The sequence below is a fragment of the Rousettus aegyptiacus genome, unplaced genomic scaffold (genome assembly GCF_014176215.1).
Source record: "Rousettus aegyptiacus isolate mRouAeg1 unplaced genomic scaffold, mRouAeg1.p scaffold_m13_p_11, whole genome shotgun sequence".
Lineage (NCBI taxonomy): Eukaryota > Metazoa > Chordata > Mammalia > Chiroptera > Pteropodidae > Rousettus > Rousettus aegyptiacus.
This window is the reverse complement of record NW_023416286.1, coordinates 90,071,832-90,095,899: the sequence shown is the minus strand read 5'-3', so window position 1 is coordinate 90,095,899 and position 24,068 is coordinate 90,071,832. Positions and strand designations below refer to the sequence as shown.

General features: G+C 43.8%; 1 protein-coding gene across 2 annotated transcripts in view; it reads left to right on the top strand.

Annotated features, from left to right (window-relative positions):
- Window positions 1–24,068, top strand: part of VWA8 (von Willebrand factor A domain containing 8) — a 236,391-nt gene that overhangs the window by 146,577 nt on the left and 65,746 nt on the right. Inside the window, exons 29-38 of one of the 2 annotated variants that reach the window (XM_036228917.1) lie at window positions 1,287–1,486; window positions 5,095–5,205; window positions 6,183–6,247; window positions 6,682–6,807; window positions 7,922–8,031; window positions 8,675–8,829; window positions 11,490–11,682; window positions 17,898–17,979; window positions 21,531–21,732; window positions 21,924–23,096. In XM_036228917.1, the coding sequence (XP_036084810.1) occupies window positions 1,287–1,486; window positions 5,095–5,205; window positions 6,183–6,247; window positions 6,682–6,807; window positions 7,922–8,031; window positions 8,675–8,829; window positions 11,490–11,682; window positions 17,898–17,979; window positions 21,531–21,732; window positions 21,924–22,064 (1,385 nt within the window). In that variant the 3' untranslated portion in view covers window positions 22,065–23,096. Of the gene's footprint in view, window positions 1–1,286; window positions 1,487–5,094; window positions 5,206–6,182; window positions 6,248–6,681; window positions 6,808–7,921; window positions 8,032–8,674; window positions 8,830–11,489; window positions 11,683–17,897; window positions 17,980–21,530; window positions 21,733–21,923; window positions 23,097–24,068 lie in introns of those variants that run through there. The other variant, XM_016158150.2, reaches the window with a different exon arrangement.

The following is a 24,068-nucleotide window of genomic DNA, read 5'->3' as shown; positions in this document are numbered from 1 at the left end:
TTGGAACTGTAACACACATACGCACAGTCTTCTAAATACCAGCTGCTTCTGCCCTTCCATCGACTTGGGTTTCTTATTGGTGTTAGCTTATTTATTTAAGTTTCCTGTACCTTTACATGTAATATTTGGTCTTTATTTGTAGACTTGGCATGTGTACACACACACACACACACACACACATCCCATATGTACACACACACATGTGTTCCATATTTTCCAGGACAGTCACAGATATAAATATCTCATTATCCTATCTTGTGTCTTAATTTGGGGTTCATAAAATATGACCACTGCCCAAATAGATACCTGGATGAGGAGTGATGCTGATGGCATTTGTTATACAGAAGCAGCTAACACCTTGCCTTCAAGCGCTCACAGATAGCGATTATGGAAAACATGGCCCAGAGCCTGACTGTTCAAAGGGAGGCCATCAAGGCAACAGCACCAGCATTCCCTGGGAGCTTGCTGGAAAGGCCGAATCTGAAATCCCACCCGGACCAGCGGAATCACAATCTGCATTTTCATTAGATGCTTAGTGATTCACATGCACTTGAAAGTTGAAGAAGCGGTGAGGCAATTTAGAAAACGGACCTAGTCAAGTACTGAGATGGAAAAAACAGATCATATTTTTTTACTGAGGTATAATTGACATATAACATATTACGTTCAGGTGTACAACATAATGATTCTATATTTGTGTATGTTCTGAAATGATCACTGCGATAAACCTAGTTAACATTTGTGACCATACATAGTTACAGATTTGTGTGTTTGTGTGTATGATGAGAAGGAACAGAGATTTTATAATAAGAAATACTCACGAGATAAAAGTTTGGAAACTAAGAATTAAAAGAATAGAATTATTTATAGCAAGAAAGCTTAAAGATCTAGTAACTTTCCAGAAAACAGGAGATGAGCAGATGGAAGTTGTTGAGCAGCTTTTGTCCATCTGCACCAACAACGAAACGAGAGGAAACAGACCTTTATGAAAGGGCAAAGTGAGGTCTCGCACAAGGAGGACCTTCCTGCGTGGAGAAGCGTTGCATAGGTACCGGTGTCGCTGTGAGGTGTTACGGAATTCTGGGAAGAAACAGCCGTGGCCCCATCTGCATTTCGAGCAGGAACTCTGTTGTTTGTCATGGTCGTTCTCAGCCTCATCGATCCATCTACACATCGGGTGCTGAGTTCCGATTGTGCCAGACTCACCACTCAGCGTCCGCTGACTCTCTTGACCAGTCGGAAAATCTGTTGCCCATTACAAAGCGAACTCCTGTCTGTCATTTCAGAAAATGAGGAAAATACCCTCTACGTGGCTGCGTGCAATCCTGTGTGCTTGTACTTTATGAACACGGCTGGGAAAAGTGGCTACTTCGTGGACCTTTCTGACATCTTCCCAAGAATGACCAGTGGATTTTGGCACCCATTTGTGACGGTGGCACCTCTGGGAAGTCCCCTCAAGGGCCAAGTGATTCTCCATGAGCAGCAGGTAAACGTCCCCAGGCCAGTCACACAGAGGACTGTGCCCAGGGTAGCAGGTGAAGGAAAAGGCAAGAATGATTCGCAGCCTCTAACTGAAACTTGCTACTCTCGCGGCAGTCGGGGAGGGGGGCTGGAGAGAGCGCCCGGGGTTGTCTGTCAGAAGTACTGCGAAGACGGGCCGATGTCTCCCCCTCTACAGAGACCTCAGCATGACCTGTGAGTCCAGAAGCACTAAGTCAGGCTTTCCCTACCTCGGCACTACGGACATGTGGGGCCGGAAAAGTCTCTGTTGTAAAACCTACTTTCTCTTTGAAAAGATAGACAACAAACAAGTAAACCAGCAAATACATATACCCAGTTCAGTGATGAGGCCTTGCCTTAATAATTACCATAAGTTCTGAGTTAAAGTTATTTTCTGATTTTCAGATGTTTCTTTCCTTTTCACCTAGAAGCAGAGTTATGAATATCCAGATGTCACTTATAGAAGTTTGTTTCTAGCACATTGGAATAAGGGTTTTTACTGTATAGATTTCCAACAAAATACCGATGCCATTGAATAGAATTCTATAGTCAGTAGAGTCTGCCTTAAAAAGTACATGATATCTTGGTGAGTTTTAAGTCAATTAAATTTGGATAAAAATCTAAATTCGGAGTATGTATTCAAATAGTCCTGCCACATTTTCAGCCGTCAAATTAACTCTCAGATTTACACATATCGATTCTTTAAAAGATTTTTAGGTTCTCACCAAGTATTTTATGCCCTCGGTTATCTGGTACCGTTGCTGATTAGTACTCTGTTCACGCACAATGACTTTCATCGAGGAAGGTTATGTTCCTCACCGCGAAGACGTGCATCTCTTCCTTGGCTAGGGCTTTGCCTCCTGGCGGCCTCGTCTGTCACCTGACTTAATCCGCCAGTTTTCCAGTAAGCCCCCTCAGCGCCCCGAAGGCTCGGCCTATCTGAAGACTGCCGATATACCTGTTGTCTGAACCGTGTCCTTTTTCCCCCACAGAGACTCTCTTAGCTGTCTGTCTTCTATTATGACCCTGTTGGGATGGAAGGCCTCTCTTAAGTCCAAATAAACGTCATGCAGTGGTAGAATTTAACAAATGATAAATAATTCTCATGCAATAAAAAGAAAAAAAAAAAAACTGAGCGCACTGCCATCAATTCCTTAGTCCCCATTCTGCCCTAACTGAGAACAGCTGAAATACTGCAGGAGGCCCTCCCGTGCATTCATCCATCCCTTGTCTTTTAAAAATGAAGCTTTGCTATGGGCGCATTTCCCTGCTTAGCTTAAGAAGTTGTTCAAAAAGTCCTGGCTAGAAAAAAAAAAAAAATCTTAAGTGAAGAAAGGGAAACTTTGCCATACCTAAAAATAAAGCACCACCCCCCCCAACTCCCCACCATGAGATTACTTATTACATCTGTCCAAAGTTTAGAATTGCAGACTTTGGGACACTGAGGTCATCCAGAGGTTACTTTTCTCCCAGTCAAATACAAACATAATAAAATTGCTTGCTGGCTTCCCCTCCCTGCCCCCGTTAAAGGAACGCCAAAGCCACAGCTCCATGTGCTTGTGTGTGACGCAAAATTCTATTTTTAAACTCAGACAGAATATATCATTAGTCATTTACAGAAGGAAACCATTAACTTCTAAAAGGATGGAACAACAGAACTCTTTCATGTTGCCATTTGCTTCTAAAACTAATTCTAAATACAGCAATGGCTGGAAATATATGTTTTCTGTCACTTAGGAAGATACAGTTTTTCAGTTCACTTAGACCAAGTTATGCGTATATAAGCATTAGACCCTAAAAAGGAAGAAAAATGCAAAACTGTACTAACTTATTTTTCTGCTTAATCATATCTACTTAATCATCTGCTTATTCTTTTGCTAATCATGTTTGGGGATCAAACATTATTTTTAGGGCTTTCTTTTGCTTAGAAAAGTTAACATCTCAGATTGCTTCAGTGCTAAGAATTCATATTAATGTCCTACATATTTATATAAGAAAGAGAATCTCCTTTAAAAAACACTTATTCAGAACAGATTTAATCTAGACTGGAGACCATAAATAAGGCATCGCTATCATTTTCAAACTTTTGAATGCCAGGAATAACACTTTCTATATGAAATGTTCATTTTAAAAAGAATATTTCTAACATAGTCTTAATGGAGAGTTGTATATTATATAGACTAATAAATTCTAAGAGTGTGTTTGTGGAAAAAATTAAGCTTTTTCAGTATGCTTAGTAGAATTTTTTAAAATGGCCAAGATTGAGTATATAGAATGAAGGAAACTATGTGATATGAATATTACTGTAATTCTTGAGCAGTTCAATAAAATTGCCCAATAAAATAAATTTGCAGTTCCTGATTTGCAAATGAATCATTAATCTTTTTACATTTCTTTTTATTTCTCTCTGACCAAATTACATAATAGATGACAAGGGCCATAGTTAGGTCGTCATTATATTCTCCTTTGTGCTTTAAATAGCAGCCGCTCAGTAAATATTATGGGAGAAATGAATGAACATTTCATATTCTGTTTCCTGATTTTGCAAAGTATGTTCATTCTTTGGATGCCTTATGACTTAATTATCTCCAAAGAAAGTTCTTAAAATGAAAAGTTTGTAAGGTTTAGGATAGCTAGAGAAGTTTCAATTTAAAACAAAAACAAGAAAGAAAAGAAATTGCATAACAATGAGGCCTGATGAACAACCTGCTGATGCATTTTTGCAAACCCGTTAAAGATCTTTAAACTTAAAAAGCCAACTCTTTGCATCGTTTTAAAAGATATACTCTTTTCTGGCTTTCTTAATTTTAAGCTCTTATCTCATGTGTTTCTGTTCATTTCTTTTAATGCTTAAGGTTTATTTTAAACTGTCTTTTCTTAAAAAACCACACCTAATTACTAAGAGATTATTATTCCATTTGTATAACTGTGATTAGTAATGCTGGAGAAATCTCTGTTTTATTACTAGGTAGGTTCTCGAGGTCCTTGATATTTTCTTACTAAGTTATCTTTATATGATGTATTTTCCGAATTGAACCTGGATTTGTGAAAAGAATAATTTAATTATATTTATTTCTTTTTAATTTAATCGTGTACAACATAAAAGAGTTTTCGACAGAACATCCTTTAAGAGCAATTTCATAAAAGTAAATGGAACTTTTAAAAAGAAGAGATTGCCTTAATCATATCATTACTATATAATAAAACAGAATTATGGTTAAGGTAGCCTATATGTAGAAGACATGTATGTTTTGGATTTGTATGATACACCCATGAGTACAACTCCTGCTTGCACATACTAGAAAAATAAACGTTTTCGTTTCCTAATTAAAGTAAACTAGTAAATGAATTGCATGGTTTTAAGATACATGTATCATGTCATTGGAAACGTCTTCATAAAACCACCTCACGCTCTACGCTCTGTATCGAGGAAGACCTTTCCGCATCTTCACGGTGTCTCTTCCCCCAGCATCGCGGTACCGCCACCTTCTCTCGGTTTTATCACTGTGACCTTTACTCTCAGGCTGCCGGGCCGCTTCTGCTTTCAAGGAAAGCCTCAGATCTTGAGCTCCTCGCTGTTCTCTTCACTTGTAGAGTAACACCATCCTGCTGTTGGATACCGCGGGCCGAGCCCTCCGCCGTCTCGTCCCGCTGTCAGAAGAGATGACGTCGAAGAAGGCTTCGTGGTGGTACAAGGAAGACGCTGTAAGGAGCACCCGAGCTGTCCAGCAGATGGCCAACGGCCTTCCATAGCTTCCTGAGCCTAAGGATGCCCGCCCGCCCGTCCCTCCCCTGCCTTTCGTTGGTTATGACGCCCAAGAGAATTCTCTTTTCACGCACGTGTAGATTTTTAACATGACACAAACAGACGTTGGTGCATATCATTAAATACCAGTAGCTTCTTTTCGCACTCACAGGAAGACTTGTCAGGATTGAATTCGTGATACTAGAACATCATGATAAGCTATTTGAGTGTGATGTTCATAACAAATTTCTAGGCATGCAGTCGCTTTAACCTGTCTTGGATTTATATGATAAACCCATGAGTACAGCTCCTGATTGCACCTACTAGATAAATAAACATTTTAGTTTATTAATTAAAGTCAAGTAGTAAATAAGCATTTTAGGCCAACCCAAGAGGATTAATTCTGCCATTCAGAAAAAGGTAGTGGATATGTAATAAGGCTTAGTCTCTCTGCTCTGCAGGATAGTGTACTTAGGTCTTAAATGACCACGGGAAAAAAAAAAAAGATTTTTAAAATGTCATAAATGATCCAAATCTAAGAAGCAAAGTATTTTCTATTTATGTTATGGTACAAATTCCTTTTTTTAATTTTTTTTTAATTGATTGATTGATTGAAGAAAAGATTTTCCTTTTTTTCTTTTTAAGACTTCTGAAATCTTAAAAAATTCCACAGTTAATCACCCGATAGCGTGTTTATTTCTAAACAGTACCTGGCACTACTTTTAACAGTTCTCGAGTTGCTCTGGTGTGTAGCTCACAGTAAGATTTGAAATGTGTTTTAGTCCGTGTCACCATGAGAGTCTGGGAAGAGACGAAGAGGTCGCTTCTCCGGGCATCACGTTGTACGTGGCGAAGGCCTTGTGAAGGCACGACAGCTAAGGAGGCACAAACGGCCGCGTCCGACGCATTTAACGTGAATGTTCTGTTTTGTCTTTAGGACACTTATAAAATGTGTAAAGAATTTTCGCACAAAAACTGGCTAGTATTCTACAAAGAAAACGGGTGAGCTCTTGACCGTAGAAAATTTAAACTGGGGGCCCTTCTTTGCCCATTCCATTTCCTCTTTTAATCTTACTTGTTTGTCGTAAAACTGATGTAACGTAATTGTAAATGCTCTGTCATTAAAGTAGCTCATCCCATACTGTAGAGCATTGAAAAATAGACATGAGAAAAGACAGTCCTCATAATTCCATCATTCGCCCACTGAGAGTATGGCCGTTATTACTTTTCATTATTTTTTATGCACCCCCCCCCTACATAGCTTATAGCTTTGTATATCTCTGTTTTTAACATTCTTAACACTTCTCTGTTATTATTGAGTCTCGGAAACGTCCTTTTCTGGGTTGCATAATGTATCAGGAAACGTCCGTGCCACGGCTACTCGGCCGTTCTCCTCACCACGCCCTTTCACACACAGCTTTCTTCTCCTTTTCCAGAAACAGCCTGACCGTGCTGGACGTCCTCGAAGGGCGAACGCACACCATCTCGCTTCCCATCAGCCTCGCGGCAGTGTTCCTCGTAGCCGAGGACAGATGGCTTCTGGTGGAGAGCCAGACACACCAGTAGGTGGACCCGCGCCCGCTCTCGCGGAGCGCAGTGGAGCGCAACCTTACTCGGCGCCCTCCCCGTTGTCCCTTCTGTGTCTGTCCTGTGACAATGTCTGCATGTGGCGGCAGCTCCGCAAGCGAAAGTTAAAAGATGTGGGGGGGGGGGGAGGGGCAGAAAATGACAATGAATTAAATGGCACGTCGCGGAGTAGTTATCACAGTGTTTCAGAGGACGACGTCGCCATTAACAGTAAAGACGCGATGACTTTTTACGTACGATCCACATTTCTTCGGGCTTTTTCCTCTCGGCGCATTGAGGACTCTCTGCGTCCTTGCCAAACCAGAGATGCTTCAGAATAGATGTGCAGGTCGCCCTCCCCGCAGAGGGCTCCAGTCTCCCATCACAGAGCTGGTGCTTTCTCGTGACTTCACAGAATCCACCTCTTCGTTTTCATTTTATCTTGTGTGCGCTTAATTGGTTATGTTTATGTTTGTGCTGCCTCCCCCGCTGGGCTGTACACTTCTCGATGACAGGGATGGTAATGCTCTTGGCATAAATAGGGTGCACAGTAAATTTGGAGACCCCTCCTTCATGCATTTCACCCACAAGCTAAACGCAGACTTTTTTTTGCGCCTCTGCTGACAAGCAGAGGTAGCTGCTGCAAAAGATTTCTGGCCACTTCTACGTCCCCATTTCAGAAATCTTAAAAATAAGTAGACCAAGAGGGTTACAGTGGTGAGGGCGCCTTAGCTGGTCACAGATCAGAGGTCAGGCTCCCACTAACCGGCTGGTCAGCCGTATGGGCAGCAGCCTCCATGATTAGAGGGGTGTGTCTCCTTAGAGTTGTCTTTATTCCATTTTTTTTTTTATATAGCCCTTCCTCTTATGCAAAGTGTCGGATTTGTAGTTCATGCTTACCACCGCATTGTGGTTCTGCACTGCACTATACGCAGCATTGAGAGGTGGTTAATTCGCAATGAAACTCTGGTGCTGTGAATGATACTCCTACTGTAAAACAGAGGCTTGGGGGCAGAGGGGGTGAGGAATGGATTTCCCCCCCCCTGGTCTGCCCCATGATGATGCAAAAAAGATAAAAACGTCTCGCTTAGGTGTTTTATTCGTTCACAGGAAATACCTCTTAACCACGCCGGCACACGTGGAAGGCGAGGTCAGCGGTGCCTGCCAGCTGTACACATTGCGGGCGGAGGCACCTGCCGCGGGCTTCGGTGACGCACAGGGTAACGCGGGCTCGTCGCGGTCGTGGCGGGGCGGGGGCCGGGCTGGCTGTCGCCTGCTGCCGGCCTCGGAAATGGCTCGCAGCAGGAACACCGACGGCCACTAAACTCCTCCCGAAAGAGAAAACGTGGCCTCCACTCTAGAGATACGAAATGAGAAGCCACCGTCTTCTAAGTTCTGGCCTTGAAACCTTTTCTAGCTGACAAATCGGAATCTTTGCATGCATTTAGGTTCCCACTCTACTTTAGGGTAGATAGCATCTTTTTTTTTTTTTTTTTTTTAACACAGATCATCAGGATTTCTACTTAATTTATCACAGTTTTGGGCTGTGGTGTGTGGGGGACTGAAGAGTACTTACGAAAAAAATACAGGGTGCTAGTAATGATAATACTTATTGCTAATAAAAGTTTGAATTCCGTAAATACTTTTAACCACTTTGAGAAGATGCCTCGGTTGTAAAAAAACAAACAAACAAAAAAAAAACGTGTTTTCTCAGACAAAAGGCCATGAGTATAATTTAAAATGTTTTCTCTTTTTAAACTTGTGCTTTTCTGTTTGAGTTGGTAAGAATGAAATCTTACAAAAATTAATTCCTGGGGCATTTTAGGGGCATGTGATGTCTAATGTTTCTCTGACACTGTTCAGAAACAGATTTCAGCATACCTCATAAAATTTCAAGTGATCAACTATCATCCGAAAATCTAAGTTCAGCTGTGGGACAGAAGATTTCCTCTCCTAACCGGATTCTCTCAGATGAGAACAGCTACGCGACAGTCGTCGTGGGTTTCCCAGATCTCATGGTAAGCCGCCGTTTTTTAAATTATCGAATAAATATTTTTCCCCTCACTTCGGCCCATAATCTGTAAGCCTATTTGAGGGGGTAATTAAACATGTAATGACTTTTTGATAGACATTTCAGATCAACCTTCTCTTTTCCAAATCGATCATTAAAACAGGTGTTTTACCTATGTGGGTTCATTGCCATTTTTAAACTACTATTTAAAGAGTGATGCAATTATATAATTGAGCAAGGGGAAAACCAGCGTTCTCCATTCCTGGGGCCTCCTGCGACACACTTAAACGCTTAACCTGCTGACAGCGAGGAGATGCCATGCCGTCTGGACGTGCGCCCAGGACTCTGTCAAGAGGAACAATTCGAGACTAATGTCTTCTAGAATTTGTTAGAGTGAAACATGTCAGCGTCTCGTTGCTGTAAATTAAAATTTTCAACACTCGACAAGCGTCGATTTACTTTCCGCTGAGTTCTGCTCCGATTGGCCATATCTTCGCAGCGTCCAGATGATACTGTAAATGCCCATGGGCTCAACTTAATTTGCTTTTAGACGCACCATCTTCCCCTGGTGGAAAATGAAACATAAAGGTTATTTCAGTCCAAGTTGCAATCTAATAACCCGAGATGCGGATCCATGTGTTTCCATTACGCATTTAATTTTCATAATTTCCCTTGTAGCTTTTAGATGGAATGACAGAATTATTTAGAGATAAAAAAAAATATTGGCTTTACTTTACAGTACACCAGTCTCACGTTCCTCAAAATTTTAATGTAATTAATAAAGGATGGATACCGTAGGGTACTTCGGAAACCCAAAACCCAGTGGATGATACGTGCCTTAGGACGTTGCCATACGCCTTCCTAATTATCACACAAAACGCAGTTGCTATGGTATCATATAACCGAGAATGGACCGTGTTAGAGGACAGTGCCCACGGCAGCCTTGATTGAAGGGAAGAGATGTTTAATGTGCTCTTTGCCGCACTTGCTGCTGTCAATAGGGAAAATACTGGAGCTATTTTTCTGAAGGTAGAACTATTTAAAAAATTGATCTTCCGCGTTAAGAAATTGGCATAGAAATATAATGTGGCTGTAAGAGGATTGGAAAGTAAAAGCCGACTAGAAGGCACTGTTCGTGTTACCCTGATCGAAGTCCTGGATAGCCTGTAGGACTCGTGGCCTTGTTAAATTAAAAGCTCTGTCCTCCGTGTTTAGCATGGTGCCCACCACATAGGAGATGTTCAGTGGGTCCTTGTTTAATGAAGGATTAGAGTCAGGCGGCCTTTTGACATCTGATGACAGACAACAGCCATATTTTTAGGCCCCCAGAACCATAGTAAGGCAGTGCATTATTCTAAACGCTTGCGTACATGATAAATCATCTTTGCAACAATTCTACAAGTTTTATAGATAAGAAACAGGAACAGAGAGGATGTATGCCCTCGGCCATGCGTATTATGAGAAGGGAGCTGGGGTTTGAGCTCACGTGTGGCTGAGCCTCAGATCGTGCCCTTTTTCTGCCGGCTCACACTGCCTTTCTGCTTGCTTTTGATTCTTCATAAAACTATCAATGAAGAGGTATGCCACCTCTTATTAACTTTTTATAGCATTATCAGAGGCACCTAAATTATATAAACTCGTTAAAACTTTCTTACTCTAATGCCAGATAGCTACAGAAAGCTACAGCAGGTGTCATCCTCGGTGGTGGAACGTGGAAAACATTTCTTTTAATATTGAGGATAAGACAAGGATCCGCACTATCCCCACTTGCGTCAAACATGGTACCGAGCTCTTAGATGTGGCCCATTAAAAAAAAATGATAAAGTGAATTTCATCAAAACTAAAAACTTTGGCTCTATAGAAGACACTGTTAAGAGAATGAAAAGCAATCAGGCTGGGAGAAAATATTCCCAAATCGCCTTTCCAAAAAAGGGCTTGTGTCAGGAATATATAAAAATCTCTTAAAATCCAAGAGTAAGAAAACCGACAATCCAATGTGAAAAATGGGCCCAGAGTGAGGTGTCGGAGGTCAGAGCCTGCGCAGGTGAGAAGGACAGGCGGTGGAGGGAGGGGTATCCACCAGGGATGGGAGACAAGTCCCAGCAGGATGAAGATGGCATCCCCATGAAGGGGCAGCCTGGGGCGGCATGGGGGACCCCCAGAAGTGACAGCCCGGCGTGGGCTATCAGGGCCTCACGCTAAGTGGACTCCTCATCATGGTGATCACCTCGTGTTAGACACAGGTGTCGAGCCACAGTGCTGCTATACACCTGAAACTAACGCAAGGTCGTGTGCAAGCTGCGCTCCAACAAAAAATACCTGTGCTGTCCCTGCGCCAGGTAGTGGACGCGCGAGGTGTCTGGTTTGTTTTCAAACTCTCACTGGATTGTTCTATGTCTTCCTTTAAGTTCTAAGTCATTTCAAGATTTAAAAAAAAATAAACATGTTGTATATTGACACTTGTCTGAAAGTTGTGGTTACTGATGAAGCAGCTCTCTCCTGTACCAGATTCGCAAGGTCAAGAAATAGTTTTGTGTTCTTACACTTGTGAAATGTAAGTTCGCTGGTGGTATCTGCTGGACAGGCCGCCTTGTCACCGTGGTGCCAGACGCAGTGCTTTCGACTTAAGTGCTTTCGTCTCTCTCTCTCTCTCTCTCTTTTTTCCAGTCACCCAGTGAGGTTTATTCTTGGAAAAGGCCGTCGCCTTTGCACAAAGCAAGGTTCACGGACACCGCGTTCTATGGAAAGAAGAAAAGCGGAACTCCGAAGCAGAGCAATTGCGTGACCCTTCTAGATACGAACCAGGTAGTCAGGATTTTGCCCCAAGGAGAAGTCCCCCTACACGACATCTACCCCAAAGGTAAGACACGCACCAATTCCTTTTATCATCATTATTGTATATTTATAAATATAAATAATTCTAATGGGATCTGGTAGCTGTAAAGGCCTCTGTGTGCTCAGAAAGTTGTCACTCGGCTTCTCGCACATGGTCGTAGCCATGGCTGTTAAAGCTCGTCATCTTTTACATGATGTTTATACAGTAACTATACTCGGAACATGTTCCCTCGGACACTTTTAAAATCTCTAGAATATTAGGCATAGGAAATGGGGCCTGGGACTTATGCAGACGGACTCACTTGTTAGTGCTCTCACAATCAGCTCATATTTATTACCACACGTTTTGTTTTGGGCTGCAAATTATGCTCGGAGACTGAGTTCGTCTTTGCCAACAACGTATTTAACACAGGTTCACTGCAGGAATTTCACAAGCCAATAGCACACCGGATGATGTCTCTTAATAAGCCCACACAGAAATAACATACTCCAAACCAGTGATAGATTAATCACACTGTTGTTTCAGGCAAAAGGAGATGAGAGAAATAAAGTCCAAATTTAGTAAACATGCGCCTTTTCTAGCAGAGACTGCTTAATCCACCTGGAGCTGACTTCCAGCCACCAGCGCAAAAACAGAAGTCCCTCATTGCTAGAGCATGTTGCTAGGGAACGGGGCACCAGCGTTGGCAGGCACGATGGGCAGCCGCTCCAGGGCAGGAGCCGATGCTCCGGAGGCCTTGGGAGGTCTGTCAGGATCAGCAGGGGCCGCCTCGCCCGGACCAGACACCCTTGCCAGGGTCCCCACAGACCCTGGGTGTTTGCAGTCCACATGCCCCCAGCCATCGCTGCTTCTCTGCAGTGTTATTTAGTGAGCCCCCAGCAAGGCCCCGCAGCAGCTGGGCTGCTGAGTGCTTCTCAGTAACAGTGAGACGATGACATCCTGACTCAACTTACTTCTTTCTGAGATCAAAACAACTTCATTTCCGAAAACGACTTTTTTGTTGTGTCTTTGCCATAAACAAATGGATTAAAACAACTTCGCTTAAGTCGCAGACGAGTAGGTTTGAGGGCAATGCACAGCTCCGCATAAATATGCCAGGCCCTGTGCCAATCACTTTTCCTCACATAAACTTATTTAATCTTCAAATCCCCATTTGATCGTCAATGATCTCACTAATGTATATGCAGGAAAACTGACCCAGAGGGTCACCTGACCAGGGGCCGGCAGAGCCCAGGTTTGCACCAAGGTCTCGCAGTCCCTAGCCCAGAGCGACCTTACTGGAGCACACTGGCCTTCATTATAACGGATAATTATGAAAAACTGCGATTATTGAGCAGCTGATTATTATTTACGTCCTAGTGGTAATAATAATATGTTGTCCTGTGTTTACATTCACCACGTTATTGTGAACTTCATGACGATAATGCCAAATGTATTATAACCTGTCACTGGGTTTGAAAAGTCCTGGCGATGTGATAGGATTTAGAATTAGTTCCTTCACATAAATCACCATTTCCTTCAAATGATTTTTATGGTAGAAGAGGCTCATTGTTTTACATGGGGATATTCAGGTATTCGGGCACCATTTGCTGAAAAGGCTGTCTTTTCTCCATTGAAGTATTCGGACCTCTGCTGAAAATCAACCGACTGCATATGCGCGGGTCTATTTGGGGGTTCACCGTTCTGTCCCTTCGCTAACACCATACTCTCTTCATGTCTTTCTGTCTTTACACTTGATAGCTAAGTCTTAAAATCAGGCAGTATAGATCCTCCAACTTTGCTGGTCGGGATCAGGGGGTGGAGAATTACTAAGAGAACATCAGAGGAGCAGGAAAACCGTGCCCACGTCAGCCTCACAGGGTTCTTGCTGAAGGCGGGCCGGGGCGAACGGACCTCACCTGGGAGGTAACGGAGGGTCAGGAACCCAACCAGATCTCGAGGGGAGGGGACGTTGGTCAAGCCGAGTTAGCAATCCCTAGATGAGCACAGGAGCCCGAAGCTCGGGGTCTAGTTGGGAAGAGGATCAGAAAGTCTTGACCAGGGTTTGGTCGAGAAGAGGATCTTCATCGTCGTCCGTGCCGATCACTGTGCCTCATTGATCTTCACGGCCGTCACGCCGCCGTTCATGCACCCGTTCTTAGCGATGCGTATTTCTGTCCTCTTTTACGATTAAAAACAGTGGGCCGCGAATAGGCTCGTGCCTGTCTTCTTCTGTATATGTTGAAAGTCTGTAGGATACGTACCTAAGAGAGACATTACTCAATTGTTTCCCAGAGTCGTCGACCCGACGGCTTAAAAGAGGTCCCGGTGCTCGGCGTCCATCTCTTCTCGTACAGCAGTTTGTTGTTGTTGTTATTATTGCAGTTTTCCTGATTTCTAGTGTGCCGGAGCATCTTTTCATATGTCGTGATGTGCCCTTCTGAGAATCGCCTGTTTATGTCTTTTAGTATGAGTTTTATGTCTCCTCATTTGTTTAATTAGTGTTCCTTAAATCTTCCAAATGTATATAAACTGCTTAGGATTGTGTCTGACACATAGGAAGAGTTTCATAAATGTGGGCTGTAAAAAAAACAGACAGATAAGAAGAGAACAGTAAAGGGAGGCCCCAGGGTGATAGCAGCGCAGAGGCCTCTAGACCAACGAGTTCCGTTGGGGAGAGGCGAGAAGGTGTCATGAGAGATGCCTCCAAGAAGGCGGAATTGATCAATCCAACATATACGAACATATTTAGAAATTCTGACAATTAGGGAACCGTTTGAGGACGAATTTGCGCCAAGTAGGTGAAGAACTAAACCAACAACAAAACATGATTATGAACCCCATGAACAGAAGAAGTTGCGCCGGAAAGTAAAAGCAGTAAGACTACATACCTCAGCTGCGAATAGCGTTTCTGTAACCTATAAATTAATATAATATACTTATAATATAAGCACTGGATGTTAACCTAACCAAAGTCATCGTATCAACATATTGCGGATGAGAAAACCGAGGATTTGGGCAAGGGAGAGACATAGGAAAAAGAGTAAATAAACGCCCATCGTACCTGGTGGGCGGTCAGTAAACAATGCCGAAAACGGAAACATGGCACCGTGAGAAGGCAGGTGAACATCAAAGAAACAGCCTAGGGAAGGGCGCGAGGGTCCCCTGGAACAGGAAGCGAGGGCTGAGCGTCACGGGCTGGCTGGTTTTCCTTTTGCCCGCGTGGCTCTTTAATCTCCGTGCACAGGGACCTCTGACGAAATCCAGTTTTTTAAAGTAAACAGAATCTGATTAGTCAGGAACTAGTAGCTCCACCTCATAGATTTTCACTGCTGTAAATCACAATTTATACATAACAACCTTTTATTAAAAAAAAAAATCAATAGGAACCATAAAGGCTACCCTCCCGGGGGCTTGACGGTGACGTAATTTTGTTTAATGCGCATGGGGAGAGATTTACTACTTTCTTCCAATAATTTTTCTTCCAGTTAAATGTTAGCTTCTTTTTTTCTTCAGTCACAGGCCTCAGCTCTTTAAACACAAAATAGTGACCCTGGATTGAAAGCAGCACACTGGTTTTTGAACGCTGAGTAAATTCAAAGTTTGGGGATGGGCATTCGTGCAGGGCACGCATCACTCGTTTAAGCTATGGACAGCGAAGTGCGTTAACCGGCAGTTAACAGGTGCACGGTGAAGTACACTGCTGGGCGGACTGGGCTTTTTTACATAACTTCGTCTTCCCGCAGAAAACGTCCTCGGCGGCTTCGCCTGGCAGTTTTTACCTCCCCTCCTGCTCACTGTCTCCACTGCTCTTCCTTTTAGTCGTTGGGAACTAATCCCTAAGTATAGTTTACACCTGGCTTTGAAATCCACCTGGATTATAAATGTAACGGAAATTTACGGAGCCTCCGTCCTGTCTACGGTGTTGAAACGTTTCAAGTGGATAGACAAGGGTTTGGCTACGTTTGGAAGACATTCTGGCCACAGTTTCCACTTCCTTAATTCAATCATATATTCTGAGCTGATTTATTTTCCAATCGGTAAACGTTAATTCTGATTGTTTTTCCAGTGCTTGCCATCACCACTACCACCTTTGTAATTTTTTTTTGAAGTACTTTGTAACCACAAACTGCCTTATCTGATACGTGCAAAGATTTTTCAACACCAGCAGTAAAATTCTTGCTTTCTCCTTCTTGAAATAGACACGACCATTATTGAATTTTCTCACCCTCTCTATGCTATGGAATTGATTCGCACAGAGAAAGGAAAGGAAAACGTAGGAAAAAAGATATTTTTAAAGTAAGTTGTCCTTTGCTTTCACGAGCCGTCTAAAAGCGCTAATGGCATTAGCCCGGCTTAATACCGCTACTTATGAAAAAAATACCTCCAAGTGGCAAGCCAAAAAGCTAAGCGGCTCCCGCGGTCCCAGCAGCTTCAATAACTGGTCGTTTTTGGCGAAGAGCCTGGGTCTATAAATAATTCCTTCGGCTTCAGCTAGGTCTTAGCAGCAGGAACTGTCAAAATGATGTAGTGCAAAACTTTATCCAAGATCGACCTTATGCCCCAGGCAGCATTGCGAACGCAGGCAGCTCATGACGTAGGGTGAGCAAATTCGTTTGGTATAAGTGGCCGTCTAGGGGCAGCCCACCCAGCTGGGTGGTCAGGTTTCCGCAGAGACAGCACCCTTCCTTCCTCTTTGCCCCCTGGGACCACTCCTTACGGAGCTCTGCAGCCCATCCCTGGCCCCCGGCCTGTGCTTCTCGCCCTGGGATTGTTTCGAAGTCCCCAAGAGCCCACAGTTTGTTTTGCTTTTTATTTATTTATTTGTTTGTTTGTTTGTTTGTTTATTTTAAGAACTTTCTTCTTTATGCCGCGGGCTCCTCATCTCTTTCCTCTCTGTCCTCAGTGCTTCCTGTAGTATCTGGTGCACAGTGAGCTCGACCACATTTGTTGGATAAATAAGAGATTTTCAGGTGGCCTACTCAAAACCTTTCAACCGCCAACATGAAGTAAAAATGCCAAGTTTCTTATTTTCTGTTAACTACATTTGGTAAATTTGATAAATGGATGTCTCATTCAAATCATAAGTTGTAAGGAGAGAAGGTGGATAGACAGACAGACAAAAATCTTTAAAAGTATGGATTCTGTTTAGAGGAAGTTGGTTTCTTTTGTTTTTTGTTTTTTTGTTTGTTTGTTTATTTGTTTTAAGAGACATTAGTGGCCCAGATTTTGTGAAATGGAGCTATTTTAAAAATGGCTGCCATGGGGAGTGGCAGACAGAAGGCGGACGTCAGGGGCAGAAAGGCCCGGGTTGCAAAGCCATCTCCGTGACGCCCCCACGTTATTAAATTACTTCCGTGAGCCTCGGCTTCCTCATCTCACAAACAGGAATCCTCAGTCTTTATTGCTGTCACTGTGCACAATACTGTCTGCCAAGACTAAGCAGAGATCCCGACAGCCCGTGGTGGCAGCTGGTGACCATGAGGTGAAGGCGGTCCCCAGGACTGTGGGGCACAGTCAGTAAAGCCCTGGAATTCGCCGGGAAGCAGCCTCAGAATCGCTGCTGAACCGTCTCCTGCCCCGTGTCCTCGCATTCTCCGTGACCCGGAGCCCTCCCCTCGCTGCCCCGTCCCCCGCCCCCATCTTTCTCTGCTTCTGGGTGTCGGGCCGCTACTAACTAGGTACTCTCTGCGTTTACTAAGTTCACCTAACCCTCAGAGTGCTTGCGATGTTCCGACGATGCTGCCGTTGGCCCTGCTTTGCCGATGCCAAAAGCAGGTCTCAGAACGATAACTCACCTGCCCGGCATAAAGGCATAAAACAAGTAGGAACCTAGTCGGAGCCAGGGCTTCACGCCAGGACGGTCCGATTCCACTGTCTTGCACCTTTGTTGCTGTGACTTCCTAAGAAGGAAAACAGAATTCAGATGATGAAACATGTCCTTTTACAGGGCCAAAACACTGACCCATCTTGGGAAGCTAGCAAAGGCAATGCAAAGAGTTGAAGCTGTTTTCTGACAGTAAAGAATCGTGGCCTAACGTGTATCTCGTTGACAGTCTCTGTATTTCCCTGACAACCTAACTCTGAGAGTCTGGCCTTGACACCGGCGTTGGCTCGAGACCTTGTCAAGTAGGTCTTGAGTTCTGCCTCGGGCCACTGATAACTTTCCGCCATGTTCAATGGCCTTCGTTCTCTCTTTGGCCCTGTTTTGGTATCAGGCAGTAAGCTAATGCTTGACTCGTGTCATGACTTATTTGCAGGTGTGACCCCTCCACAGACAGCTGGTTATATAGAAGTCACTGATCTTCAGTCGAAGAAACTCCGATATATCCCTATTCCCAGGTAACTCGTTCCCACCTTTGTCCTCAGCTTGTGTGTCAGATAAAAATGAGTGCATTCTTAACAAGTACCCGGGATAAATGTGTGTTTGCTTCCTTGAAGAGCATGGTTTTTCTTTTCTTTTTTTTTTTTTGGTTACATTTGGTTTATATCTTGCTGTTCTTCTGCATGCCTTAACTGCTATTTTTATTTTCATTTCGGAAAAATGTTCAAATGTTACATAAGTGTAACTCTGTCAGCCTTCAAGTCTTCATTTTTTTTCTTTCGATCTGTCCTAATGATAAATTTTTCTGTATCGGAAACAGCATTTTCAGTAGAAATTTTCTTCATGCGTTAGTTTTCTGAGGGAAACGTGTTTGAAATGTCGGGGTGGTTTAGATGGCGTTTGCTTGACGTCGTTTTTAAACACGCTACCGTGCAGCCACGTCACGAAGGCTCTGCGGTGGCCGGAGGCCCCAGAGACGTGGCGTGCATCCGTCACCGGTCACCACTCCGGTCCCCGTCCAGTGGCGGAAGCAGAGCGCTCACCCTAGCGAGGCCACGGACGCAGGACGGAGCTGTGGTGCCGCCCCCGCCTTGACGGGCACAGGCATCCTCACCTGGAGCCCGTCCCTCTCCGGATGCTCTGTGGCCCGTCTCCACCTGAGCGCACACCTGCCCTGGCCTCGCGTCCCGCGCTCATGTGTGCTCCCTCCCCGGGGCCTGGGCCCTCACAGCTCAGGACCTCTCGCCTGAGCTCCTGAGCGGAGGAGCCCAGTGAGCCGTCCGGTGTTAGCAGAAGGCCAGGGACACTGGACTGGTTCGTCACCCAGCCCATCACCGGGTGGCCTTTATGCCGGCCCCTCCAACCCCCGGAATAAAATAGCACAATGGCACAAAGTAACTCGGGAAAGGTTTCCTTTCTTCGGACCCTTTCAGTCAGGTTCAAGAAGTATGAATAATGACAACACCGTCAAAGAAACGGATTTACTGGTTCCGACGTGTGTGACTTTGCCTCCTTTTTGTCATTTTAGGGGAAAATGGCTTTTAGTCATTTGGGGAACGTCCTTATTCCCTATTAACTGGGTGCTCATTAAAATATACTATTAGTTCAAGTAACAAAAGCAAAGAACAACCGTTTTGCTTTTGACACCTCTAAAGCATTGAAGAACTTTTTCGTCATTTCTCTTAATCTTTCACTCATTAGCCCTGGCCTTTTATTTCAGTGTTTTTCTCTTAACTTTCTATATGAACTAAGCTTTATACCTGCCACGGAAAGAACACCTGGAAGCATGGCCGTGTTTGTAACCAGGGCCAGCTGCTCGCTGCAAGTCGTTGACAGCTGCACTGTGAGCCACACGTGTAATTTTATACTCCTTAATACAGCGGTCCCCAACCTTGGTGGCACCAGGGCCCGGCGCTCCTATGAGAGTCTAATGCCCGATGATCTGAGGCGGAGCTGAGGCGGAGATGCTGGCGCCGGGGAGCAGCCGCAGACACAGATGAAGCTCGGCTCGCTCACCCACCGCTCACCTCCTGCTGTGCGGCCCGGTTCCTAACGGGCCACAGACCGGTACCGGTCCACAGCCTGGGGGTTGGAGACCCCTGCCTTAATAAGCACATTAAAAAAGTAAAAAGAAACAAATGGAATTAATAATATTTTTTTAACCCAGTATATCCCAAATATTATCATTTTGACATGTATTTAATATACAAATGTTAACGAGATAATTTACATTCCTTCTTTCTTCTAAGTCTTTGAAATCTAGTATGCATTTTACACCCACAGAACTTGCCAGTCTGGACTTGCCACATTTTAAGCGCCACAAGACTTAAAGTCTGTTCATTGTCAGTATACCCTGAGTTTGTCGAGTTTAACTACTGTCATTGTTCGGACATATGTCACCCAAGGGAAGAACCCGTCTCGATCTTGGTTTTATTGCTAGGTGCTTAAATTTAGCATTCTGCTAGTTATCAGGAATTTTTCATTTGATGGCTAACTTCAAATAATAGAAAATTCAGTAAAACTATGTGTAACTGCAGGGACAGAATGAATACATCATTTTTGCCCACCGTAAAATTTGAGTATTTTTCCTCGAATTTTTCTATTTGCGCTAGTAACGATACTGCCTAGCTTTCGCATGTGGGTGTATGTAAATGGAGGTTTCGCTCTGCTATAATTCTCTATGTTCCCAAAAGACCTGTTATTATATGTAAGAGGAAGATGGATTTAAAAATTGAAAAGGTGGAAAAGAGATTCTAGACCTGGTGTATAAATCGTGGTGTAAATGCCATTTATTCCCTTTTTTTTGGACATATTGAAGGAACTGACCTGGCAGATTTAAAGTTTCATGGTGGAAAGTTAAGCATGCAGCCAGGAGGTAGACACAGTACCCACTAGACTCATACATCGCGAGTGCCCCTGGAAGGATTTCGAACATCATGGTTGCGCGTGGATAACTTTGGTTATTCCTGAATAGCCCTCGACTTCACCGTCTGTACCTACTCATTCGTTTCCGAAGGCAAATATTTTTCGGGAGAGCCCCGTGAGATGAACCCATCCTGCACGAGAGCGAACGTTGCCTTCTCTGAGCCCTTCTCGCTCTGCAGAGTAGTCCCGAAACCCTTGATCCCAACCTGTCGTCATTCTTTTCACGTAAACGTTTTCCGAGACTTCTGTGTTCCACAGCGGCTCGCTCACCCACCGCTCACCTCCTGCTGTGCGGCCCGGTTCCTAACGGGCCACAGACCAGTACTGGCTTTGCTACACTGTGTCTTAATATCTGCTCATGCAGATTTGGGGGGGAAAGAAAAGATGAAACTCATCTTGGTTTATTTTAGTATATTATAAAAATTGACCTAATCCATAGTGGTTTTGCGGCTTTACCAAATCGACATTGATAATTTATCTTTTTATGATCTGATCAGAGCATCCTTTTAGACCATTTATTTCATACAGAGACTATCAGATGTATTTAGAGAGCCAACGCTGGTATTTAGAATTTCTAATCTATGTTTTTTATATCGTAAGACTTATATTAAGGTAAAAAGAAGTACGTGTGTAATTGACTCTTACAGGCAAAAGTCACTTTCCTAGAAATGACTATATATGTATCAGAAAAATAAGGAAACATGTATATGTATGTATGAAATATGTCACAAGAAATATATAAATTCCTTATTATAAATCTATATAACCTCCTAAGTTAGAAAAGGCAAACTATCAAGTACCAACGCAGTTGAAACACGTGAAGAAAAAAACATCAGTTTCAGCCTGGTCTTAGACCCCTAAAGGTGAGGCCGGCGCTTCACATTAGTGACGTGTGAGCCGGTTTCGAGCTTCTCTCTTTCTGACAGTGGATACTAATGTCATCTAGAGCCCACGAATACAGAAAAATGTAAATAACTGATGGATAAATGTGTATTTTCCCCTTACAGATGGATCTGTGCGTATCTTATCTTTTAACGTGCTGACCGTTAGCATTCTTTATAGCGAGTTCAATGAGCCTAAGTCAGATTCCACTAGCCTCGTTACCCGGACCACCAACGGGTCGGTACTGCGGTTTCTTTTTCAGATCGGAGTCTCTGTCCCCGTACACCACCTGGCTGGCCACCATTTCGGACACGGACGTGCTGCTGGCTGAGTGGGGCACGGGCGGCGTGGTCACCGTGGACATGGGCGGTCGCATCCGGCTTTGGGAAACGGGGCTCACCCACCTGCAGCGCTCGCTCACCGAGTGGAGGAACCTGATCGGGCAAGACGACAGGCACTTGCAGGTACGCTCGAGTCGGCCTCGCCTCTCACGGCTGCGCGTTTGGCTGCAGGTGCCTCAGTCAGGAGAGCGTCCAGCCCCGCGGCTCACATGTAGTGCCCGAACCGCTAAAGTGAATTTCGAACTCAGGAAAAAGACAAATCTTCTCCATTCAGAGAGTGAAAAAGTAAAAATGCCCCTTTTCTTTCCTGTCAGTGCTTAACTAGGCGGGCTCCCCACGTCGCGTGTCAGTACGGCCACCTTTATTTTGTAACCGTAAGCATTCGTCGGCTTCCGGCACCGCGTTTACTGCCATCGTCGGCGGCCACCCCGGAAAGGGAGGTACGGAGGGTCTAAAACGGAGCGCCTCACTGCAGGGCCGCAACCTTTAGACTAGAGAATATCAACGGAACAGCGTGTCCGATAGGGACGTGTCTTCGCCAGCCTCCTCCTTTCCAGCTGATGCAGGTCTGGCGGGCGTAGTAACCAGACCACACCGTGCGCTGGTGAGAAGTAACGGGGACAGGTCGCCGAAGCGCGGGGGGACCCCTCGACTGCAGAGAGGTCGGTCACCACCCAGTCGGGCTGCCGTCCCGAACTCCCGTGGGCAGCGGGGAAGGCCGCGTGCCCGTCAATACTGAAGCTATCGTGGTAGGATGTATTCGTGATTATTTTAATCCTCAGAAGGAAGCTTCCTGGTTTACATTTCATTTTTACCCGCCAAAAAAAGAGAGTTAGGTTCCTGCCAGCCATGTCGCTCTGCAAAGAGCCCGTTAACGAGATAAGAAATTTCCACAAACGATCCCACTGATGCCTTATTAATAATGACTATGTGTTTATTTTTGTGATTTCCTTAAAGGAGAAATATATATGTGAATAAATGATGCATATTTCTCTTAGATTCTTAAAAGCTTGTAGGAATGCTTCAAACATCAGAAACTAATATAGGCAGGCAACCTTAAATCCTTTCGAAATGGCATGAATATATTAATTTAATTTAATGAAGCTAAAACAAATGTATAGCTCTAAAATAAACATGTCATTAAGTGCGATGGATTTATCACGGCAGCAGACAGAATGGTGGTCACTATCCATAATAACTATTAGAAAATTAATTAACTATGTTTATGTTTCTTTTATTATCCTAAACATAAGCTTCTTCTCTTCTTTAATTAAGCGCCTATGTTCATTACAGATATTGATCCCTAATGATAGATGCTATTGCATTTGAATTTTAATTGCATTTTATTTGAATTTCTCACGTGTTCTAGACATCGAAGGGCATGTGTTTCCCACGGTCAGGGTATGTGGCCCGTCAAGTGTATCTTTTACAACAGAACTTTCAGGAGGACTTTTACTCATGAGTTTGATAACTGGTCTCGACTGCTATTAGCCCCAATTTGCGTCCTGGCCGCATAGCTTTCCTCTTCTTAGTGTCTTCCCGGGCTCCGGTGGGCACCTTTGTATGCCCAGCTCCTGGCACAGTGATCGGTACAGGCAATCAGTGTGTTTGTGTCTGGTCACGTTCCTACATGCTGAATCACACTGGTCCTTACGGCTGTTTGATCGCGCGAATGGAATTCTTTTAAACTGTCACAAATTATTCATTTGTTTTTACATAACCGAGTAAGTATTTGTTGAATGAGCATATGTGATCATTAAGTTAGAAGTGAACAGAATTATAGTATCTAACATCTCAGAAATAAGCAAAATATTTGGCAATATCATACAGGGAAATATCTGATCCTTCCCAAAACCGAACATTTTCCAGGAAATCTATAGCTTTATGTCTCCAGTTTGCTATTCATCCATAACAGATATAAGACTTATTCGTAATAACGTTATATAATTCAGAATTGAATGGTAGTTCCATTTGGAAAATTAGAGTAGATGTTATCTAACATTCCCCTTCCTTCTCTGCTATTCCCCGATCCATTTCGGTTGACATTGAAAACGTGTACTTACAGATTCAACCTGAGGATGAACTGTGGGCGTGCCTTTATGTCTGCAGAGACCGGATTCATTGTCCCAATAGCCTGCCATTGTTTTAATATTTGGTCGTATCTCTCTTCTTCTTCCTCGCTGCTTGGTAAATAATGAGACAGCACATTCCGTCATTCTTATTTAGACCCATTTGTGTTACTATTTACAAGTAGTTTACACAACCAAATCTACATAGGGATTATTCCAGGAGCAATGGTAATGTCAAGCGAAAATTTGTCTTTTACACGTCCCTGCCTATTCAGCCTTTCAAGCTATTCATTCATGGACCCTTTAGTCGCCATAGGTCTGCCTCTGGTTCCGGAGCTTGATTAGAAGTACGGAGAAAGGCATAGGCCCTCTATACTTATCACCCACCAA